Consider the following 22994-nt stretch of genomic DNA (forward strand, 5'->3'; position numbering starts at 1 on the left):
TCTCCCTTTGTTCCTTTCTTTCTTTTCCCCTTCTTTCTATTTATCTTTCTTTCTCCTTTTGCTCGTCTTTATCTCTCCTTCTCCATTTCTTCCACTTTACCCTTTTCCTCCATTTTATCTTTCCTTCTCTCTTTCTTCCTTCTTATCATTCTTTTACCTTTTTATCTTTATTTCTCACCTTCTTCCTCTTTATCTTTATTTATCCTTTCTTTCTCCCATTCTTCCTGAGAAGGCTTTAACTGTGTGTGTTCATATTATTCGTAGTATGTCTCATCAAATCATCTCATCTTGATACCATCTCTACCATACCGTGATCACATGCTTCTTCAATGTTTCAGATCAGTGAGCATTCCTCGCTCTTGCGATTGAGTACGGGTTCTGAAGCCGTCAAACAAGAGAAAAGCAATGTTCAGAGAGTTCATGAAACCGATCTTCAGCGACTCCGACAACGTCTCCGAGGTAAGCGTGACTTCCAGTGAAGGGACTTCCGGCAGCGATGACGTCAGGCGGGAAACGTCCATCGTCTTGAAGACGCTCCCCTCGCAATCGAACCAAGAGGAGCAGATCCTGATGCAGTACCTGATCAGCGAGGCCGCCATAATCACTCAGCTACTTTCGATCCTCAACGTCGCCTATGTGTTCGTCATGCTCTACGCAGCGTACGTGTGCTTTGCCAAGGAATTCTACTTTTCTGCTGCAGCCACAGTCTCCATTCTTCTCATGGACCACATCATCACGACCTCTTCCTACAGGCCTTCATGGTAAGTCACAGTGTTCTATTTGAATGTGTGTTTTGGAGGTCAGAGAATTACTCTCCCCCTCTCTGACTTATGGGCGGCTGCACCTAGAATATAGGACTGTGTCCGAATTAGCAGAGCTGTAACACCGTTACAGTTCGAATCCGCGTCATAGTTAGAGTCAGAGAAGAGAGGTGGAAGGTACGACAAGTGCACACTTCGCCGAAGCTCTAGTTAGTGATTTCTGCCACAACAGTTTTAAGCAATCCGATTGGCTCAAGTGACGTGACGTCATTAGTGTGACGTTAGGTTAGGCTAGCCGCGCTTCCCAGATTTCACCAGCGTTCATCAGATTGGTGCACCAAAAATGACGTCAATTTCGGTTATATACGGAAAGCTTCATGCTGCAGCAAATGCAAGCTAGATTCAGAATGCGCGCATATTCACGTTTATTATGGAAAAATCACTGATTGTGACTAAGATATTTCATAAATATTTGATATTTCACTTAACGACATCTTATTTTGCATGTGCAGTACGAATTTAAGTGGTATTCATTTGTAATGATATCGAATTTTGCAAATGGATGCTTTCCTGCATGTTGCAGCAGAAGATGGACGCATGTTTTTATCAATCGGCATACTTTATTTCACTTTGCGTGCAAGTAAAGGAGTAGTAGTATTTAAAATGTCGACAGTTTTTGCCTGCATCCAGTTTATTCGCCCTCCGTGTAACAAAATCGGCGTGTCATTCCGTACTATTGCCTACAGAACGCATTTCACGAATCGGAAGAAGCTTCAGTGCAGACGACGCCATTTTGATTCACCAGCCGCACCAGCTCTTGAGGCTGGTGTAAATTGATGACGTCATGATTTTATCTGGTGAAAGCTTTGTTGCGCCCCGGTGAAATACGGAAAGCCAAAGCGTGCATCAGCGGTGCACCAGCACGACCACCGGTGGATTCTGCAAAGTGCGGTAGGCTAGGTTAGGTTGGGTTAGACAGAAGAAGAAGATAACGTGTTATACTAATTCCAATGATATATATAGTACGAGTACATCATTGACTAATTCCAACCGTATCCCTTCGCTCGGTAGCCATATTGCAACTTTCACTTTGTAGAGGCAGCGTTTACTGTATAGGAAACAGTGCATTTAGAGAAATAGTAAATAAAGAAATCACATGACACATTTCAGTTTAAATAACAAGTAGGAAGCGTTATGATGTTTGAGGGGGTGCAACATCCTGGAAAATCTTTTACCAGGATGGTAATATCCATAATGCCGAAAAAATGCAAAATCCTGGATTATAAAATTGGGGTTCGACTCATGCATCAATGGACTGATTAACAATGAGAACTATACTATACATGTGAAAAATCCCAAATATATTTTACCTCTATGTGCTTAAATTGAGAAGCAATCAGGTTTTTCCTTTTTTCAGGGTATCGCCCTGCAGTAAAAGTGAAAATATGGTTCTCAGGTGGATGTGTTTCACTATACAAGCAATGCTGGTGGCTCTTGATGTTTTTCACATCACAAGGTAAATAGAATGAGAAAAATCTTTGATTTGCAAAAGAGAGGTAGGTACTCATGTGTAAACTAAATAGCATAACCATTATTTCTGATAAGAAAAATGTCAAAGAATAAGGAGCCATGTGCTTTATGCAACACACCTTTCCATTGTTGGATTGTATTGAAATTTTATACAGTTTATGTGCTTGACGCATGGTATCAGCTGAGAAGATGTCCTGGAAAGAAATTTGAATGTTGTAAAATAAGGGCCACCCTCTTGTGCATTCACCACCATGGGTGCTGAAAGGTGGCCATATTGAAAATAAGAGCCATTTTTTTTTTTTTTTTAAAAAAAAGTGTATATCCTTAATAAAACATTTACAGTCAACTTTTCATCTTCGGTGCAGTTCTTTCTCATGGGGAAAAAACTACTAATACAGAGTGTTTCAAAAGTCGCGCAACCCAAATTTTTGAAAATTTATATCATAAAAACCGTTAAAGATATTTACACCAGGTTTTCTGCATTATAATGGCTCATCCATTGAGATATTTTTGGATACTTAACATTATCACTTTACTTCATACAGAAAATCAGAAAAATTAATAACTGGCGTTACATTTTTTCCCGAAATGCACTTTTGAGTGAGAAAAAGATATAAGAAATTATCAAAGGGCTATAAATTAGATGACTGATGCCATGTCAACCTGTAATTTGCGATCAATATTGATCATGTGCAGCATGTGATGGATTTATGACTGGCTATTTTATGGGATGAATGAAAAAGTGCCATTTTTGGGACATATATCCATAGCTGGCAACACTAGCAGCTCGAAATTTTGTCATCTTTTACTCACTCAAATGTGCATTTCTGGAAATATTTTAACGCTGCCTTCCGTCAGTTATTAATTTTTCTGATTTTCTGTATGGAGTAAAGTGATAATGTTAAGCATCGAAAAATATTTTAATGGATGAGGCTTTATAATGCAGAAAACCTGGTGTAAATATCTTTAACGGTTTTTATGATATAAATTTTCAGTTTGGGTTGCGTGACTTTTGAAACACTCTGTAGTTACTGTAGATGAAGAAGATTGTCTGCTACTGGAAAATCTTTGTTGCCGTTGCAACGTGCTTTATATAATTACTTTTGTTACAACTATATTTCAACCACGTGTGAAAATCAAAGTACATTTTGTGTTTGAACTTTACATTAACAATTAGTATGTTTCTAAAAAGACAAAAAACAAATACACAACCACAACACATGAAGGAAACATGATTACTACCAGAAAAAGAATAGACTCAATATCTCAAAACAATCACCAATGAAGACAGCGAAAATGTTCTACACTGGTAACTCCCAAAAGCAAACAATAAAAAGTATTTGACAGAGAGAGCTATCTACAGTCTCGCAGAATTCATAGAACAAAGACAATATAACTTAGAAACATGCTCAACCCTTATACACTTCATTTAAGTAAACATCACAATAGTGGAACTAGACAACCTCACTGGCTTAAATTCTAGAATAATAAACAAAGTTTATTTTAACATGTTTGTTCTTATTTTTATGATGTAAAGCCAATGTTTTGAACAGTGTGTTTATTTATTTATATTCTTATCTTAGTGATGCAATAATGACAATGTTTTTTTACTTTTATTGTAGTGTAATGGAATGATGTATTTGTCTACTTTTACTTTGTTGAAATTATGTAATAACAATGTACTACACAAGGATTCTTCTTTTTGATATAATAATATAATATTTTGTATCTTGACGATTTCCATGCTCTTTTAATAAAGGGTCTATGGAAGAAAAGAAAATCTAAATTCATGTCATGTAAGAATGTGAATTTTATTAATTAGGTGAGCCACTTGCTGAATGAAACTTGCCAATTTCACAATTGTAAGTCCATATTTAGATCAAAATAACTAAAACTCAATATGCTGACCAAGGCAGAAATTTATTATATTCTAAAAACAAACTGAATGTTACGTTTCAACCTTCTAGCATGGTCTTCTTCAGACTCTGTACCAAATACAAATAAGGTACAAAACAGGAAGATATATATACACACAAAAATCACTCCCCTCCAGAGATAAGATTATTAGAAAGTTGTTTATCTGGAACATTCCTTTCCAGGTGTTCCAGCAGGTGGTCTTTGTGACGTACTGCTCAGTTTACTAACCTAGCCCAAAAAAGGAGGAGAATAGGAAACGCGCGTAACGGGGCCAAGCTGGAAATGGGTTCAAAACTAAACCAAGGCAACCACAAAAATGTGTCTTAATCCTTAACAAGTCAATAAAACATGGGTCGAGTCAAGCATTGTAAGAATATGCAAGTAAAAAGCAAAAGGAGGTATGAACAGAAGGACAAAGCCCAAGCTTGCTTTTTACACAGGGCGAAGATATTTTAAATGTACACAGTCCGTCAAGTAGGAAAGGTGACTGATTTTTTGCCACGGAACCACCAGTGCCATCTATGGAGAAGTATATGTACTACGTAGCGACACATTTCGACTTTCTTCCGGCAAATTTGCAAAGCACTAGCGTCGACTGTCGACGCATACGGATCTTGTGACTGACAGTACCTGCTGAACGTTGGTCGAAAACAGAGCAATGTGCCAACATTAAATTCTGTTTCAAGTTGGGTAAAAGTGCAACAGAGACGTTTCAAATGATTCAAACTGTTTACGGTATTGAGCAATAAGAACGTGTTTAAGTGGTATGCAAGATTTCGTGATGGTCCAGGGTCCAGGCTCCCCAAAACCGAAGAAAGTGCGCATGCAGAAGAGCCGAATCAAAACCCTGCTCACGGTTTTCTTCGATTCCAAAGGCATCATCCACAAGGAATTCACTCCAGACCGTCACACTGTGAACGCTGAGTATTACGTGGGTTTTTGGCAACGTCTATTGGCCAGGATTCGTAGAGTTCGGCCTCAATATCGGGAGGAGCGCTCATGGTCTCTGTTGCACGACAATGCACCCGTGCACAAGAGCAGGTTGGTACGCCAGTTTTTGGCCAAAAAAGAGATAGGGGAGCTCAATCACCCCCCATATTCTCCAGATTTAGCTCCATGCTACTTCTGGCTATTTCCAAAACTGAAATTGGCGTTGAAAGGAAGGCGTTTCGACACCATTCCAGGCATCCAAAAGGCTTCGACCGCGATTTTGGAGGCAATTCCCAAACAGGAGTACCAAGACTGCTTCACAAAGTTCTACAACCGCTTCAGTGCATGTATTGACTCACGAGGTATAAACGTTATTGTAAACAACCAGTCCACAACGTCTTGTCTTTCATTTCTCATTAGTCACCTTTCCCACTGGACGGACTGTGTATGTCCGAGAGTACAAAAACTTCTTATTATATTTATACCTTATTAGAAACTCCCTACGTGTATATCACTCTATACACATTCTGAAAATTAAACGCGTGTGCATTATAATTCGTACATGTAAGCATGTCCCGGCAATAAAGGGGCACAAGCGCCAACTAATGAATCAGTTTCATAACACGTGGGGCGTGAGTACCAATCAGAGAAAGCACTATACACATAACTAAGCCTAAAAACATGCGTATCTACTACCCGCAACCAATTACTGATATACTTAAGTTTCTTTTCTTTTCAATAAGAGAACAGAACATTCATTAACAAAAACAAACACTTTTTTTTTACGTATTCGTTGTTTCAGATTTTTACATAATACTTAACAACTCTTCGACATCTATTATAGTCTTTGGTGTATTCATATCACATTAAATAGCATTATATTCAAACGTCACAAAAATGCATAACATGGGCGGACTCAATTTATGTACATGCCGCGGACAATTAAATAATTACTAGATTTGCATTCATACTGTGTCGCAAAGACCGGAATATTCTTATAACAATTGTACTTTAGAAATCGCGTCTCTCGTGAAACAACAAATTTACCTACGTTTGGTACATATCAATGGATATATTTATGTGAAATACTCATTAATGCTACTTTGAGGTGATTATGGGGGTTTATCGAAAATTTAGGTTAAGGAAGCTTTGCCTGTATTGAACTGCGTCGTACTGCCTGCACGTACTTGTTACGTAAGCTTCACACAAAGTTTCAAACGTTTAACAAACGCTCAGATATTTTCTCATACATTTACGTATATATATATATATCTTGATTTCGAAGTTCAAGGTTTGCTCGTTAATTCTTTTGTTTTTGAACAAGACGCGTACATGCGGACAAGATATTACGCGTTGGTTACTTCGCAGAAATGTTGGATTTGACACTTGAGAGAACGTTTTGTTAGTTCGTGGGAACATGAGCACGCAATAGTTTAACTATAACTGACAGTCCACTTTTATCGTGCTAAAGAACAAGGGAACGAATATGCTTTGAGTTAAGTTCACTTTATCTTGCACTATTTTACACTCGCCCAAATATCACTGAGTTCAAACAAGAATCAATTCTTAAAGTACCTGTATTCATACGCAATTTTGGTTTACCACCAGGGGCGCCGACTTGTCAAAATTATTGGGGGTGGGCTCTGATCACTGAAATAAATTAATGAATGACTCACTCACCCCCTCCCTTTTTTAAGTTTTGGCCTCAGTGTTCGGAATCTCGTAAAAGCCCATGAATTCCTCAAAAATATTAAAATTTTCATTTACAGTTCGAAAGCAAAATGTCAATTGTTCACGGATCGATATGTCACAAGTTTCGTCAACCATAATAGCAAACTATTCCCGACTTTTAATATCTGCTACCACGGAGCACAAAACAGTTCTCCCTAATATATCAATGATCTCGTTCTGAATGTCATGTGAGAGCCATTTGTAGCCCAAACGTCCCATACACTCTCCTAGTTCATGCACATCAGGGACGGCGCCAGGGGTGGGCACGGGTGGGCAAGTGCCCACCCAAAAATTCCTGTGCCCACCCGATTGCCCACCTAATCAAATTCAATAAGTACGTACATATACTTGGAGATATATGAATAATTCGATAAATAAGTGTATCCTGGTGTTCATAACATGTATATTTTACTTGTGAATATTATCTATGCTAGAAATATTCACATAGTATCTCAACCCATAAAAAGCCAATTTTGTCATTAGAAAGTGAAAGTAAATACTAGAGCTATTGAAACAAAAACTGTGATCAAATGAATACTTCCATGATTAAAAGCAGCTAGTAGGCTTAGGAGGTTCAAAATTATGCAGGGTATGATCAAGATTAGATCAGAATTTAGGGTGAACTTGAGACTGCAGATCCGGGCCTGCACACACGTATATAAATCCCGGCCTGGATATGGTTAAAATAATCTCTAAATAAACAAATAAAATCATCATCTTGGCGTTACTTCCTCCAGCAACACAATACATTATTTTGACTTTTTAATTATTATTATTATTAGAATAATTTAATCAAGAAGACTTAGTTGGGCAGGCCATGTGACACGAATGGAAGAGGAAAAAATAGTTTACAGGATTCTTGTTTCGAAACCTGATGGTAAGAGACCAGTAGGAAGGCCAAGACGAGGATGGAGGGATAACGTTGAGATGGACCTAAAAGAAATGGGCAAGGATCGAAAAGATTGGATTGATCTTGCCCAGGATAGAAACAGGGGAAGGCTTCTGTTGCTCAAGCCATAAATCTTCGGGTTTAAGTATTGTAGAGAGTATAATATAGTTTTAATTAGCTCTGCATTAAAATTCCAGAAGTGTTCCTTTTTTTATTTCATTACAATTTTTATATACTTCTTATCTTCAAATATCAATATGGTATGCGAAATATCAACTTTATATTCATTCTACTAATAAGAAGGAATCACAATAATCACTACAGTACTGCAATGAATAAATTTCAATAAACCAGTTATGCATGGAAAAAGCTACAGAATTATTCACTTGCTAATGAGTGGCTTATCCTATTTAGGAATCCTCGTTCCACACATAAATTTTGCCACATTAATCAACCGAAAATATCAACAGAATCTGTAGATGCAGCTGAAGTAAAGAAAAAAAGTTATGTCACGAATTATATAGAAGACGATTTTGTTTGTTTTTAAATCCACTTTTATGCTCAGATAGGCTAATCGGGACTAAACCTACAGTTTAACGTGGAACCAGTGTGCATTGTGCTTCCACAAGAGGAGGGGGGAGTCTAACACATGACCTCTTCATTATAATGCGACAGCGTTATGCCTTTGGGGAAAAATATACAGAAAGAACTCGTACCAAATGTGGCATTTTATCACCACAGAAGATGCGTCCATTTTAGGAGGGTGATTGCCTGAGACAAATATTTGAGACTTTCGGAAAACAACATCATTGTTTACGGAATTAGCTGCCTTGATCCACTAATGAAACGCTGTGCAATTGAAAGTACCATCTCAACTTTCTAAGAGGTATGAACTAATGGAACTCCATTTTTGGAAGAGTAAGTTGTGGTTGATTTGTTATATTTAAAGTCATTTTTCTGCTAATTTTGATAATGACGACAATAAGGTTCAATGGTGATTAGATTAAAGTTACGAAGGGGCGAAAACAAACACAAGCTGACACTCAAAATACAAACCCTCATAAATTATTACTTTGACAGTGGTTCCAAGCGCCAGGGACTCGTTGCCTGAAAGAATCAAGTTTCCAGGGTGTGCTGCACAGGATAGAGGTTGACATTCTAGTGTGTTCGAAATGGTCACGCCATGCAACCCAAGTCATTATGAAAAATAGATGAATTATTACTGGCACGGTGATCAACTTCGATGAATTCCTTGTCCTAAATCATTTTGTTACATCAAAAAACATGTTCATGTAACAAACCATACGTGTATTGCTTCTCCCGCATTAGTAACATGACAGTTCAAAAAATGAATAGCAACTTAGCTAAATAATCTCTTCAATTCTGAACAGATTTTTCGATCTTACTTGTGTGTGAGTGATATTCTATCAAAATAGCCTTTCATTAGCCTAGGAATACTTCATGGACAATGAACGAAGAATTTCATTTCCGTGTGTGTTTTAAATGATTCCTAATAAGACGTTCATTTTAATTCTAACATTGAGTAAGAAAGCTATTTCAGTTAAAAACTCATACGATGAAAATACTATGCTCAGGAACATGCATTTAACTTCACGATTATCTACCGTCGCACTTTCTATCATTGTCGCCGAATACATAAAATCAAGTATGTGCCTTGTATTTGCAACACAAGCTTAAACCTAATTCACATTTATTTCATTGTATGAACATGCATGAAAGAATGTGATTTAGAATGTATGACTGGGGTATGGCTGCGCATGGGTAAACACTTTCTTGAAATAATTGTGTCCATCAGAGACAATGCGAAAGGAAATGGAACAAGATGCGACAATAGATTAGAAAAGATAAAGAGGAAAACAAGGAAAGGGAAAAGAAGTAAGAGGAAAATCGGGAGTGTAAGAGAGAGGGGGGATACATACGTCTTACATACACATATATACTATACAGTATATGGTCTTACATTTATACTGCCCACCCTAATCTATCAAGAAGGAGCTTCTACCCACCCGGTCGAAAATTTCTGGCGCCGCCCCTGATGCACATCTTATTTTGAAACTCTCTTTAGTAAAAATGTTAACAATACTTATAATTATATACAGTATATAGTAATAAGTCACGTGTTTTGCTGTCTCTGGTCATAGCCCTCCCAAAGTAGATGGTTTAGGGTCTCACCCCCCCCCCCCCAAAGTTGATGGTCTAGAACATTTCAAATGTGTATTTAAAGTTAAGTTCATGTGGCACAATTCAGAGTAAACTTTACAAGAGAAGCAAAATAATACATTAGATTCTCTTAAGCAAAATTATTTGGGGGGCTCTGCCCCCACATCGATAACATTGGGGGGCTCGAGCCCCCGCCCATGTTTACCACAAACCTATTTCCTTCATCGTAAACGTCCATATCCTGCTAGCAATATATTTTGATGCACGTGCATTCACGCAGATTGCATATGGCGACCCGACTTCTTCTTTAGCAATTCCAAAGGTCGTGTACGTTAACATGTAGGCACGTACTCACGAGCGAGCAGCTGTTGCAGCGCGTTGTTCCCAGTCTCTACGAGTGGGTATCAAAAGTTCGTGCAATCACCTGGAAGGAAACAACTTTGGACAAGTACGAAATGATGGTGGTATTAGTCCATCTCCACATAGTCGCCATGCTTGGTGACACATTTCTGCCAGCGGTCTTTCACCTTGCGTAAGTCGTTTTTATAGAACACTGCATTTTGGGCCTGAATACACTGTTCCACCTCAGAAATGACAGCATTCCTCGTGTCAAAGTGGCGTCCTTTAAGTGGACGCTTCATTTCGGGAAAGAGGAAGAAGTCACTCGGTGCCAGGTCTGGGGAATGTGGAGGGTGGGGCAACATTTCGTATCCTCATTGAACTGTTTTCGATATGGATGCATGGGCAGAATAGGCTGGTGCGTTGTCTGCCAATAGCAGCACTCCTTTTGTGAGCTTTCCTCGCCTTTTCACCTTCAATTCTTCACGTAACCGAGCTAGGAGATCACAATAATAGTCACTTGTGATTGTGTGAGCCTGTGGCAGGTAGTCCGTCAGGATGACTCCCTCACAGTCCCAGAAAACGGACAGCATCACCTTAGTGGCTGACCTTTGCACTCTTGCCTTTTTGGGAGCGGTGAGGAGCTGAGTTTCCACTGCTTGCTCATCTCCTTTGTTTCTGGGTCATAAAGGTAGATCCAGCTTTCGTCCATTGTAACCAATCTGCTGAAAAAATCATCTTCATCCAGCTCACAGCGGCCTAACATCTCTAGTTCTGCTTCCTCTCTAGTCCTCTTCTGGAAAGGGGTGAGCAATCGTGGCACCCACCGTGCCGACACTTTATGAAGGTGCAGCTGGTGATGGATGGTATTCCAGATGGACCCATAATTAACACCGATTACAGACATCACACTTTTCAATGCTGATCCTTCTGTCTTTCATTATCATCTTCTCCACTTTCTCCATAAATGTGGCATCATTTGTGAAGGACGGTCTCCCTGTACTAGGGGCATCGGAAATTATCATGTTGCCGATTTGGAGCTGCCGTATCCACTTGAAAACCATCTCATACGATGGGCTTTCCTTACCGTACACTGCTTTCATCTCATCGGGAATTTGCTTCGCTGCTTTCCTCTGGATATGCAGGAATTTGATGATGCTCCGTGCCTCAATTTTGTCAATAATGACACCTTCCTTTATTCACGTGTAAAAAAATGATAGCAATAAACATCCAAAACAGACAAAAATTTGTGTGCTTAACCTAGAAGGGCCATTGTACAATACACATATCCGAGGGGGTTTCTAGTTTGTTTCCTTCCAGGAGATTGCACGAACTTTTTGATACTCCCTCGTATGTTCCCGGCCAAGTGTGGGAGGGAAAACGGTGAACTTTCAACGTGCAAAGTTAGTATCGAAAATGGCCGTTAGGAGGCAGCTAGAGTCAAAGAGCAAGGCAAGCAAAGCTGCCATCTAGTGGCAATTTAGAGAACTAGATTAAAAATCGAGAAGCTTCACCAGAATGAATGTAATAACTTTTGATGTCAGAAGGAAATCGCAAAAATTCATTACACCTTCTCCTGTCAACTGTTGTTTCAGCTGACAGGCGATTTAGATAAACATTTCCTTTCATCTGGAACGTGGTTGGACTCCTTATCTCACGCTCTTTTTCCTTATTCTTTCTTTCTTCATTCCTCTTCCTTCTTTTCTTCGATCTTGTCCTTTCCACTCTTTCTAACACCTTTTTCCATTCTTTGTTTATGTTCAGTTCTCCATTCCAGTTTATTGTGTCTTCTTCCCGTTTCTTCTCTATTTCCTTGGCCAAGAAGACCTTGCTAGAACGTTGAAACGTAACGTTTAGTTTATGTTTTTAAAATATAATAAATTTCTGCCTTGGTCAGCATATTGAGTTTTTGGTTATCATGGAAACAAGGCTTAATGGTGTTATCATTAAACAACTAAATATATATTTACATGTCTAGTACATATATATCTGATCCGTGATAATTATGTATCTGTGGTGATCAATTGTTGCAGATGCATCATGTATGCAATTCACGTTCACCGAACAACAGCCAGAGCAGACAAAGAGGCTAGCGTGAAGTTGCTCAAGTATTTCTATTTCATTCCAACCATCGATTGTGCCTACATGCTCACCCCGATCCTTGTTTTGCACACAATTTATTCCACTGCCTCACCAAATTGGATTGAAGGGGAATTTGAGTGTGAGTTTTTCCTTATTTTTCTCTCTTTGCTAGAAAAGATAATATGATAAGTGTAAGTATTAAATTGGATTAGTGACTAAACCATAAGTTAATTTGCAAACATGATTTCTGTTCATTTTGTCCACCACTCTTCCACAAATATTCAAAATAAATTCCAGACAATTGTGTAATGTTTCATAGGATGCAAAGATGTTGGTTACCCTGGGTGCCAAACAGGGAAAAGAGAGAAACAAATCGGAAGAATGCGAACATGAAGGAATTGGCATCCTATTAATATCGCCATTTTGCAAAGAAATAGGCACAAACATTTTCATTTCTGCAAGAGTTACACAAATGTTGTATGCCGTCATGAAACTGGTCAAAATTGGACATATTTATGAAGTCATTATAAAGGTATATACAAACTGCTGCATTCAGAGACATAAAAATATTGTCATTTATAAAGCAACACTTCACTGTGTTCTATTACATTTATAGTCAATGAGCATCGTTTTCACAATATTATTATGTTAGGAATACTATTGCCTCAATAATTCTCTAAAACATCATCGCCTTGGAGTCCCAGGTTCGACACTTGGTGGAGGCACATATTTTCGGATTCCACTTTAAACTGTAGGTCCAGTCCTAATCAGCCTGTCTGTGCATAATGTCCCAAGTAACCAAAAGTGCTTGGCCCAACGTTGGGCCAACCGTACTTAAAATGGTTGACCCAACGTAAAAACATAGCGTTGGGCAACGGTAATTTTGGCCGTGGTTCCAACGTGTGGTTTTTACGTTGGGCCAACTTACTGAAAACTAAAGAATGGATAGGTTTGTTTTCTGATATACACATAATTTATTGTGAGGCCAAATGTAAACAATAGTACAAGTTATTTATGAAAATAAAAAAAAAATACACAGCACTTTCTCACTCACATGGTATCATTGTTTTTGAGGAACCCTACCTTCAAGTGGAAGCACAAAAACTTTCTAATTTACTTAGTTTTCCACCTTTCATGGAAATGAATCTGCACATAACATTGTTTAACAACTTTCACAAGAATACCTGTAAGAATGTTCTTGTTCAGCTACAGCTAAAGAGACAAAACACATCTTTCATCCATGGTGGCTGACAAAGGGCTGGTGAGTGACTGCAAGTTAAAAATAGCTTCTACTTTCATTAAAAATATATTATATTTCAAGTATGTGCTGTGACTGAAATATTCGAAAAGAAACACTGTTACATGTTACTTATTTTACACACTAGATTTTTCAGCATACTCCTGAAAGTTGTCTTAGCATGAAAAAGTTGTTCTTAAAACTGATTTTGACTCACTTTTCCATGGTTGGCCAAACGTTGGCAACCACCGTTGGCCCAAAGTAAGATCAACGTCAATGTGCCAACCTTTCCCACGTAAAAACTGACATTGGCCCAACGGTGGTGGTTACTTGGGGTGTCCTTAAAATAAATACTAGACAATTCTGTATGTGCTGTAATAAGAATTCTACACAATATACAGCAAGGAAACAAATTTTAAATTACCAAATAGAAAATGGAAATATATAATGCGAAATACACATTGTGCACTTTTGTCAAATGTTTAAAAGAAGTGTAAGTTAGGAGGATAACATTTGTTCAAAGAAAGTTTGCTGGGGAGGGGGCACCAAAATATAATCACACCGGACACAGAAAATAGCTAGGGCTCTGACCTTAACCAACTTTCAATAAATAAAAAGTTTCAACTCCAGAGCAAAAAAATAAATTTAGAAATGTATTTTCAACTGTTGAATTTAGTATTATTCTGGTTATTTTATCTCTCTTTTCTACCTCTTAATCAATAAATTAATTGTTATGAATGTATAATACCCAATTAGTGTTCTTTTTTAAATATGTGGAAAATGTATAATCATATTTTATATTCCCTGAATTTTCAGGCATTTGTCTTTAATTTGATTTCCTCAATTTTCATGTTCACAAGGACATTGACAAAGAATTATCCTAATGATATTGTTCTGAACCAAGGGGATGTTAATGTAATAATTACATTCATAAAACCATTTGACAATTAGACGTACAATTACTCAAGGTGTAAAATATAGATACTGATAATGCATTGATGAATGTAATGAAAAATATAATTTGCTTTCATTTTCAGTCCAATCGCAGCATCTCCTTGTGGTTTGTGTGAGCACCTTCGTGTTTGCTTTCAATTATGCTATGATGAAACCAGACTTAACTTCAGATCTAACAAGTCTCAGTAAGAGAACTCGGGTATATGTAGTGAAGTTTTTGTGGATTTTCAGTTCCACAGGTAACATTTATTTACTTTCATTAACTGGCAATATGTGCTCTTGGAGAAAGTTTCATCAGATAATTGGCAATAAGTTTATCAATCTGAAATTTATATTGTCTCCATATGCACAATCTGTCATTTTGTTAATTCATGCTTCTTAGTTTCTAAAGCAAACTCCATCAGAGCCATGGGGGGGGGGGGGGGTCAGAGAGAGGGTCAAGAATATAGAAAATTCCTGCAATTTATTCATCTTTTTTCATATTTGTGTTTCTTTCTCTGCCTTTCCGTTTTTCTTTATCTAGATTTTTGCCTTATTTTCCCTCCCTTAGAATCTATTTGTTCTTGCTTACTCTTCCTCTCTTGTTGACTATTTCTGCTCCTCGGGGCAAGAAAATGGAAACCCACAGGAAGGTACTTTTGAGAAAAAGGCGATTGAATATTTGGGAAATTTATTAATTTCACAGATATGTTTTAAATGTGTTGAAACTACTATTTAGATATAAAACAGACTTTCAATGATCACACAACATATAATATGAGTATTGTGGTAACAAAATATTTTCACAATAAAATAATTTTGAAGGCAAGTTATGGAAAGAAATTGATGTGGCTTACCATCTGTTATTTCCCATTGTTTTTGCAAAGTTTAATAGAATAAATTATGCATTATAAGGTGAAATTTAGTACACACAAGTGAAAAACGTATTTTTTTTAAAAAAATGCTGAATTAACACAAATGCTTGATCTTACAATTTAAAAAATTAGTGTAAATCAGTCTCATACAGGAGCAAAGATATGAATTTTGAAGGTCAAAATTACCAAGTTTCCAGAACTCCATAAACAGCTTTTCTCTGTGATTAGCAGGCAGTTCTTTGAAACAATGCTTAGGGCACATACAATCTTCACCAGGAGCACACCTGCTTTCACCTTTTTCTTTGCAGTTGATGTGTATTCAAGCTGACTGTTTCGCAAATTTCTCTATTGGTACCGCACCCACTGGTTGCATTTACTTTTCCCTTTTCTAGGTGATTTCCCTTGATAAGTAAACTTGACATCTAATGTAGCAGTAACTTTATCATCTGAGCTCATGGGAGCAGTCTCTGATGGCAACACCGAAATATTTTTCAGAGAATTTAGGTGCAAGATAATGGTATTCAACACAAAACTTTTTTCCGAGCCGTTCATTTGTGTGAGTCGACTCATGAGCGCTCGCTCACTGAGAAGAGTCGTTCAAATGAGTCGTTCAAAAGAGTCGTCAAGCTTCTTTTTCTCGAAACACATGCCTGGAGAGGGGGAAGGGGGTAGGTGGTGTTGAAGCAGATGATTGTATTTAAATAAACGAACACAACGGAACGTATCAGCCTCTGTCCTTCAAGATTAATAAATTGTATTGCATTTTTGTGTATGTGTGTGTGTGTGTAGCCGACTAGATGGCCAACATTCTGAAGTAATCGACATTTGATCTTGCCACAGAAGATCCCAGGTTCTAGTCCCGGTCTGGGCAAGGATATTCTTTACGAGTGTCCCTTCATCTATATCATCACGCATCATCCTCATGGTCGCGATTACTTAAAATTTGAAGAAAAGCGGCATAAAATAAGAAAAATACAAATACGAGTCTGTGTGTGTGTGTGGATATACATATATGTGTAAACAGTAAACACAAACACACAAACAAAATTTATTGCACATACTTGTTTTCATTACTCTGCCTTATGAGTGAGATTTTCTATATTTGTATCTTGTTTCAGTTTGCATTTCATGCTGCGGATAATGCAAATTATGCAGTACGATAGCATGCACAGAAATGCTATATAATTATATCAACCTTTTATTAGTAATAACGTGCTTTACATATTCTTCCTTTTTTGCATTCGATCACTGGTTTTAATATCGCAACAAATGTGCGAAAGCGAGTCAACAAAATTCACTCCAGATCTGCGCTGCGACACATGCTTGCCGACTCTTTAAACAGCACGAAGAGTCACAGCACAGTCCCATGACTCTTTCCCCATCATTCGTTCACGACTCTCCTGGCAGCTCGAAGAGTCACAGCACAGCACCACGACTCTTCTCCTGCCGTTCGTTCACGACTCTCGAGATGGCACGAAGAGTCATGGAGCACCTTAACGACTCGCTCGCCTTAGCGACTCTTCTCCTCACTCATCGTTCAGAGAATTTAGGTGCAAGATAATGGTATTCAACACAACTTTTTTCCGGTGCAACACAATGAATGAAAACGAGATAAACAAATACTTCTACTTTCATAACTATCTGAGGAACTTTCACTGCTTGATGGGTTGTACAATGAACCACTATCTTCAAAATCACTTATATATCTGACAAGATCAATTTCCAACTGCTCCGACGGATGTGCACGCTTCACCAGCATGGTGGCTACCTTGCCTTGTGAGTTACCATTTTGTTGTTACGAATATGTGGTGATGGTATAATTTCATGCAAACTCTGACAAAACAGGAGGGAAGAGAAGCATATATAGACTCCTGAAACAACAGTGACTCAATTTCGGTCAAACTGTGGGTTACCATTACCTTGCACCGAGAGGCAGATTTCATTTACTATATTTTCTCTTTCAATTTTTCTCTAATTTCCTTCTTTCTTTCTAGTTTACTTTTGATTCTCTCTTTGTCTCATGTATTTCCATTCCTTTTCTCACTTAATTCTTCTCTGCCATTCTTTTTGTCTCTCTAATTTATTTCTGTTAATTTTCTCACTCAATTTCTCCTTCTCTGCAATTCTATTGGTTTCTCTCTAATTCATTTCCATTCCTTTTCTCACTCAATTTCTTCTTCTCTGCAAAACTTTTGGTTTCTCTGTCTCTAATTTATTTCTATCCTTTTCTCACTCAATTTATGCTTCTCTGCAATTATTTTGGTTTCTCCCTAATTTATTTCCATTACTTTTCTTACTCAATTTCTCCTTCTCTGCAATTCTTTTGGTTTCTCTCTAATTTATTTCCATTCCTTTTCTCACTCAATTTCTTCTTCTCTGCAATTCTTTTGGTTTCTCTCTAATTTATTTGCATTCCTTTTCTCACTCAATTTCTTCTTCTCTGCAATTTTTTTTGTTTCTTCTCTCTCATTTATTTCCATTCCTTTTCTCACTCAATTTCTTCCTCTCTGCAATTCTATGTGCTTCTCTCTAATTTATTTCTATTCCTCTCTCACTCAATTTCTCCTTCTTGGTCATTTCTCTCTCTCTCTCTCTCTCTCTCTCTCTCTCTCTCTCTCTCTCTCTCTCTCTCTCTCTCTGCTTCTGAAAAGTATTTCTATTTTAAGATAAACTTTAAACATGACGTCACACTAGTTTCAGTACAAGTACATTCTACTTCAGAACACAATTTTAAAATTTCCCACTCTCCCCTCGACCTGAGAACATTTTCTGCAGAGGCTTATGATAAGAGATATGATTACATAGACTAATTATTATATTGGATTTGTATTATCAGTTATTGATATCAGTAATTCTTTATTATAACTACAAAAATTTAATATAAATTGTCATCTTAATCCTAGGTTACCCTTGCCATAGGAGAAACGTACTTACCTGAGGAGGGGGGTTGGAGCTCAAAGGCCCACATTTCTTTCTTACTACTAAAATTCAAGAAACTATCTTGTTATTGAATCATTACTTCCTATGTTATTTATATATATGTACTTGTACATTAATAATAAATAGGGCTCGGATAAAAATGCATTTTGCATATAGGATTTTTAACTGAAAGTGCATATTTCATATGCAGGTGCATATCTGTTTGAAAATAAGTTGATTTGTGAATATTTTTTGTACCCACAACCAACACCGAGCATATACTGTATTTATTTTTCTTCTCCTCACTTCTCTTCTCTGTCTTTCATCTTTCCTTTTTCCTGGAATATATGAAATGTGGCAAGTACGTCATTCTCACCTCAACAATCTACTAAACTTGGTGTGTCCGACTTTTTTGGCCTAAAATACAGTCCACTTATATCTTGCAAAGTGGAACATGTGTTTTCTGAATATAAGACTATTCTAGCTGAAAACAGAAGGAGTTTCAAGTTTGAAAATTTGAGACATCATGTTGTTATCAAATTCAATCATGATCTTGATCGGTAATCTATTATGTCTCATTTAACACAGAACCATATTAATTGAAAAAAATCTGTGTAGCGAATGAGCATTCAGAATAATGCATACTTATTGCCTGGAATGTAATCTTTCATAGTTTATAATATGCAACATTTATAAATTAAACACGTTTTTAAAGTGCATATTTTGTGTTTTTTAGTCCATAACTATCCGAGCCTTAATAATAATAATTACACAAATTAGCATCATTGATGAAATACAATAACCAATTATTGAATGCGTGTCACATGCATATTTATTATTCACTCAACCTCAAAAAAATAATATTAATTTTGGATCAATGTTTCTTTGTTTATGCAGGTGCACTTGTATATTAATTGTAATAGTTACAAAAATTACAATCATTAGCAACCAATTGCACACTGTCACTGGCAGGAGCACCATGAACATGCATCCAACCAAGCAGTTGCCAGAAATGTCCACCAGGTCATTTTTGCCTGTCACGCACCATCACCCTGCAGTCTGAGGTAGCAGACTTTGGACTAGGAGTACGGGACGCATACAGGTTAAAGCCTCCTGGGGAAAGTGTAATCATTTTTCTCCTGAGATTTCAGCCTGTATTTGGGACCAGTGGCCACCCACCATAGTGAGGAAATTCTGGGAGGTACGATTGAGTAGCGTAACCCAGTCATGGAAACCTATAATGACAACTAGGGGTTCCTCGTGCTGACCACACGTCACCCTGCAACTAGTTGGATGATTTCCTTCCTCTGGTAGAAGTGAGGTCGGCAGTTTGTAGGTAAACCGTGGCCCTCACGAGCTGTTGCGCCACGGGATTATTTATTTATTATGAGTGAGTTTTGCCTCCGATATACAGTAGACTTGTGATTATCCGAGCTAAATGAGACGGAGACTACCTCGGATATGGAAAAACTCGGATAATACGGAGATAATGTGCTAATAGGTCGTAAATGATGAAACAACACTTAAAACTGTATAGTAATTATTTATTACTTTTTCAAAAAGTTTTCATAGTTTTTTGGACTAACCTCTTTCCTCTCTTCGACGCTGCAATGTAACACCAACGCTGTAGGGAGAGATCAAGCGGCGTAGACTCTTCTTGCTGTGCAGTGTAGGCTATAGCACCTCGTACATATGAAAACCACAAAAATAAAACCTCGGATGTCTGCTCATATTCACCTTTCTTCATCGTTTTCCCCGCTAAACCACTGCTCCCGCTCTTTGACTCACCCACTTTTCAATGTCCTTCCGCTTACGTCTCCAATCTCCAACAGTCACTTTCCCGACTACATAATCAAAAACAACCTTTTTAATAGACTCACCTTTAGCCAACCTTTTTATTGCGTTGATTTTTGTTTCCAGAGAAACAACACACCTTTTCCATTTGCCACTCATACTACATTACTCACTTAGAATAGGTCTACACAGATTTAAACACCACTGTAACAATCGGATACACCGACAATGTAATGAACACGTGCAGCGCGGACGGTGACTTGACTCCAACTTCCTAGTAAACAAACAGGGGGTGCGTTATGAAGCGCGATGTTTTCCAACCACTCCCTCGGTTAACCTGGAGCCTTGGTTAATCGCAAGTCTACTGTACATTAATTATTAAGTAATACAGAAACATTGGGAACACCAAAGGGAACAATGTGTTTTTTTTTCAATTGTTTATAAAAATGTTCACAGCTGAATAATAAAAAAAACAAGAAGTGGTGGGCCTAATGCCCTCCTCCCTTTCCAGGGTTAAGCAATATACGAGAGTTACAGCAAAATCCATGGCAACCATTTTTTCCAACTATAATGCAGGTCAGGCAAGAAATTTTAAAATATACAGTGGGGACCGCGTCACATGCAATGTACTGTGATGCCACTAGATGGCAGTGGCTGCCAAGACATTGAACTGAGGCAAGTGGGAAGTCAGTGTGTGTTTAACAGTTGTGCAGGATGAATGTGACCCTGTGCGAACACTGTTCTTATGTGAAAATAGAAGTACTCTATGGAAGGAATGCGAGAGAATGTCACACTGAGCTTGTGGAAGCTTTAGGAAATGATGCTCTACCATACCAAACTGTTGTGAGGTGGGCAGCAGCATTCAGGCATGGAAGAGAAGCAACTGCCAACATGGAACATTCAGGAAGACCTGCGACTGCACGTATTTTGTATTTTTCTCTAACCTGATACAGATCTCTATGTTGTTCAAAATTCATACATTAAACGTTAGCATAGATCGTGACCTTCCAATTGTATATTTTACAATTTCGTGCCTGACCCGCATCGTCATGGAAAAAAATAGTTGTTATGACTTGCTGTAATCCTTGTATTTTACATGAAAGATATCATGTAAAGATCGCCTACTGTGTAGTAACTATTTTCTTGAAATCTTTACAGCTTATCGTGTTGTTGCAATGGTGATATTTTCCTTCCAATACTCGTACAAATTGCTTATAGTTACTGTATTCAGGCTGATCTTGACATTCGTTTACCTCCGAGAGGCAGACAGTGTTATGACTGGGAAGCCATGGAATGCGATGCTCAAATGTGCAGCAACTTCCCTCATCATATATCCTGGAGATGTGACAAATGCTTTTGCCTGGAGCATGTGGCATGTGGAGGTCTTCCTTGAAAATGTGTTGCCTGTGGTTCCATGTGTCTTCAAGACTGAATTCTTCCCTGGCATAGACCCTGAAACAGTTTGGCTGTTTATACTAATGATCTTAGACTGTGGGCTGCTGGTATCAAGCTTTTTAATTATGCCTCACCATAGACGATTTGCAAGTGAGATAAATGTGCTAGCAGAAACATTTTAGGCAAATTTTGGTGAGCTAGTGAAGTACCTTTAATGCTTGAAAAATGTGATTCCATTTTCCAAATAAATAATTTGTATGTTAATACACGACTTCATGCTTTGGATCAGTTATATATATCTGTAAATAATGCCATAAACAGGTTGCGTTGATGCCATGGTACTGGCATGGTGAAATATGGACTCACCAGATCTAGGCCCCTCTCACAATTTTTGCATGCGAAAAGTACACGATAGTAGACACAAAAAGTCTCAGTAAACACGGGGTCACAAACAAACTGTTTGTGATATAATTGCGAATGTATGGTTATGATCTACTACTGACTTGATTGTTTATACACAACATATGCTTTTCACGTATGAGGTGTCACAGTCCTACTTAGTAACAAATAACAAATTAAAAGGTTCACCTCTCTAGACATTACTGTTGCTTTTATTACCAAGGACTATTGTACTGTAAATTATGTTACATGTGCGGCAGTGTCAAGTTTTAAACAAAGAAACCTTAGAGTACACAAGGAGACAAGTGTATGATGCAGAAGCATGCAGTAAGGAAAGGCAGGGCAAGCGCCACTTGCGTTGTTTTTTATAACACTTTTCATATCTTAAGTTCGTGTTTTTCAATGCCTTTATACACATTAGAATGGAATTTATTTACTATAAGATATTTACATTGCAGAATTTTCATTTCCCCTATTTTCTGTTCTTTTGGCTTGAAACATAAACCGGCTACACCCTTGACGACGCTGGGCGATGCGGCACGACTGACCGCGTTAGAAGAAGAGGACTGCTCGCCTTTCTCCTCGCTTTTCGAGTGACTTATGCAGTTCTTGCATGGACACTGTCCATCCCCGTTTACGAAGAAAAAAGGCCGAGGTCAAGCAACACCAAGACCACATCTGTCTTTGGCAATGGTGTTTTTAAAAGAATTCGTCCACACTGGTAACAAGTGTTGCTAACTTCCAGAATTTTCTGTGCATCCGTAGCACCACCTAACGCGGTACGATTTTCATGTTTGAAACTATAGTAATCAACAAATTACATTATAAAGTTAGCCAGTGATCACCAGTCGTATGCTATTTATAAGAAATGAAATCACAGCCGGTACTTGAACATATTCATCATGTGGTCAGTTACTCGGAAATATGGAGGGTATGTAACACTGCAGGTAGGGTGAAAAGGAAGGTTAATTTAGAAGCGTAGGTGCTGCGGATGCATGTTGTTTTTTACTGTGATATTGTGCTGTTTTTTCTGTTCTTTGTGTTGTGTTTTTGCACCTGGTGTAAAAGTATGATTCTACATT

The 22994-nt window shown here is 37.9% G+C and overlaps 1 protein-coding gene across 1 annotated transcript; it reads left to right on the forward strand.

Annotated features, from left to right (window-relative positions):
• Positions 1 to 342: 342 nt before the first annotated feature.
• LOC146004918 (uncharacterized) lies at positions 343 to 18425 on the forward strand. Its single transcript, XM_083143957.1, has 5 exons — positions 343 to 761; positions 2179 to 2277; positions 12312 to 12499; positions 14635 to 14790; positions 18309 to 18425. Exons 1-5 carry the CDS (start codon positions 406 to 408, stop codon positions 18341 to 18343), a joined length of 834 nt encoding a protein of 277 aa, XP_083000083.1. The 5' UTR covers positions 343 to 405; the 3' UTR covers positions 18344 to 18425.
• The last annotated feature ends 4569 nt before the right edge of the window (positions 18426 to 22994 follow it).

This window comes from Lepisma saccharinum, chromosome 22 (genome assembly GCF_977018435.1).
Source record: "Lepisma saccharinum chromosome 22, izLepSacc3.1, whole genome shotgun sequence".
In the NCBI taxonomy this organism is placed as follows: domain Eukaryota; kingdom Metazoa; phylum Arthropoda; class Insecta; order Zygentoma; family Lepismatidae; genus Lepisma; species Lepisma saccharinum.

Bases quoted from the DNA above. Each gene is read 5' to 3' on its own strand.
- LOC146004918 (XM_083143957.1), top strand. From the start codon at position 406: ATGTTCAGAGAGTTCATGAAACCGATCTTCAGCGACTCCGACAACGTC. The intron at 762-2,178 runs GTAAGTCACAGT...TCCTTTTTTCAG, and splicing joins TCTTCCTACAGGCCTTCATG to GGTATCGCCCTGCAGTAAAA. The intron at 12,500-14,634 runs GTGAGTTTTTCC...TTTCATTTTCAG, and splicing joins GATTGAAGGGGAATTTGAGT to TCCAATCGCAGCATCTCCTT.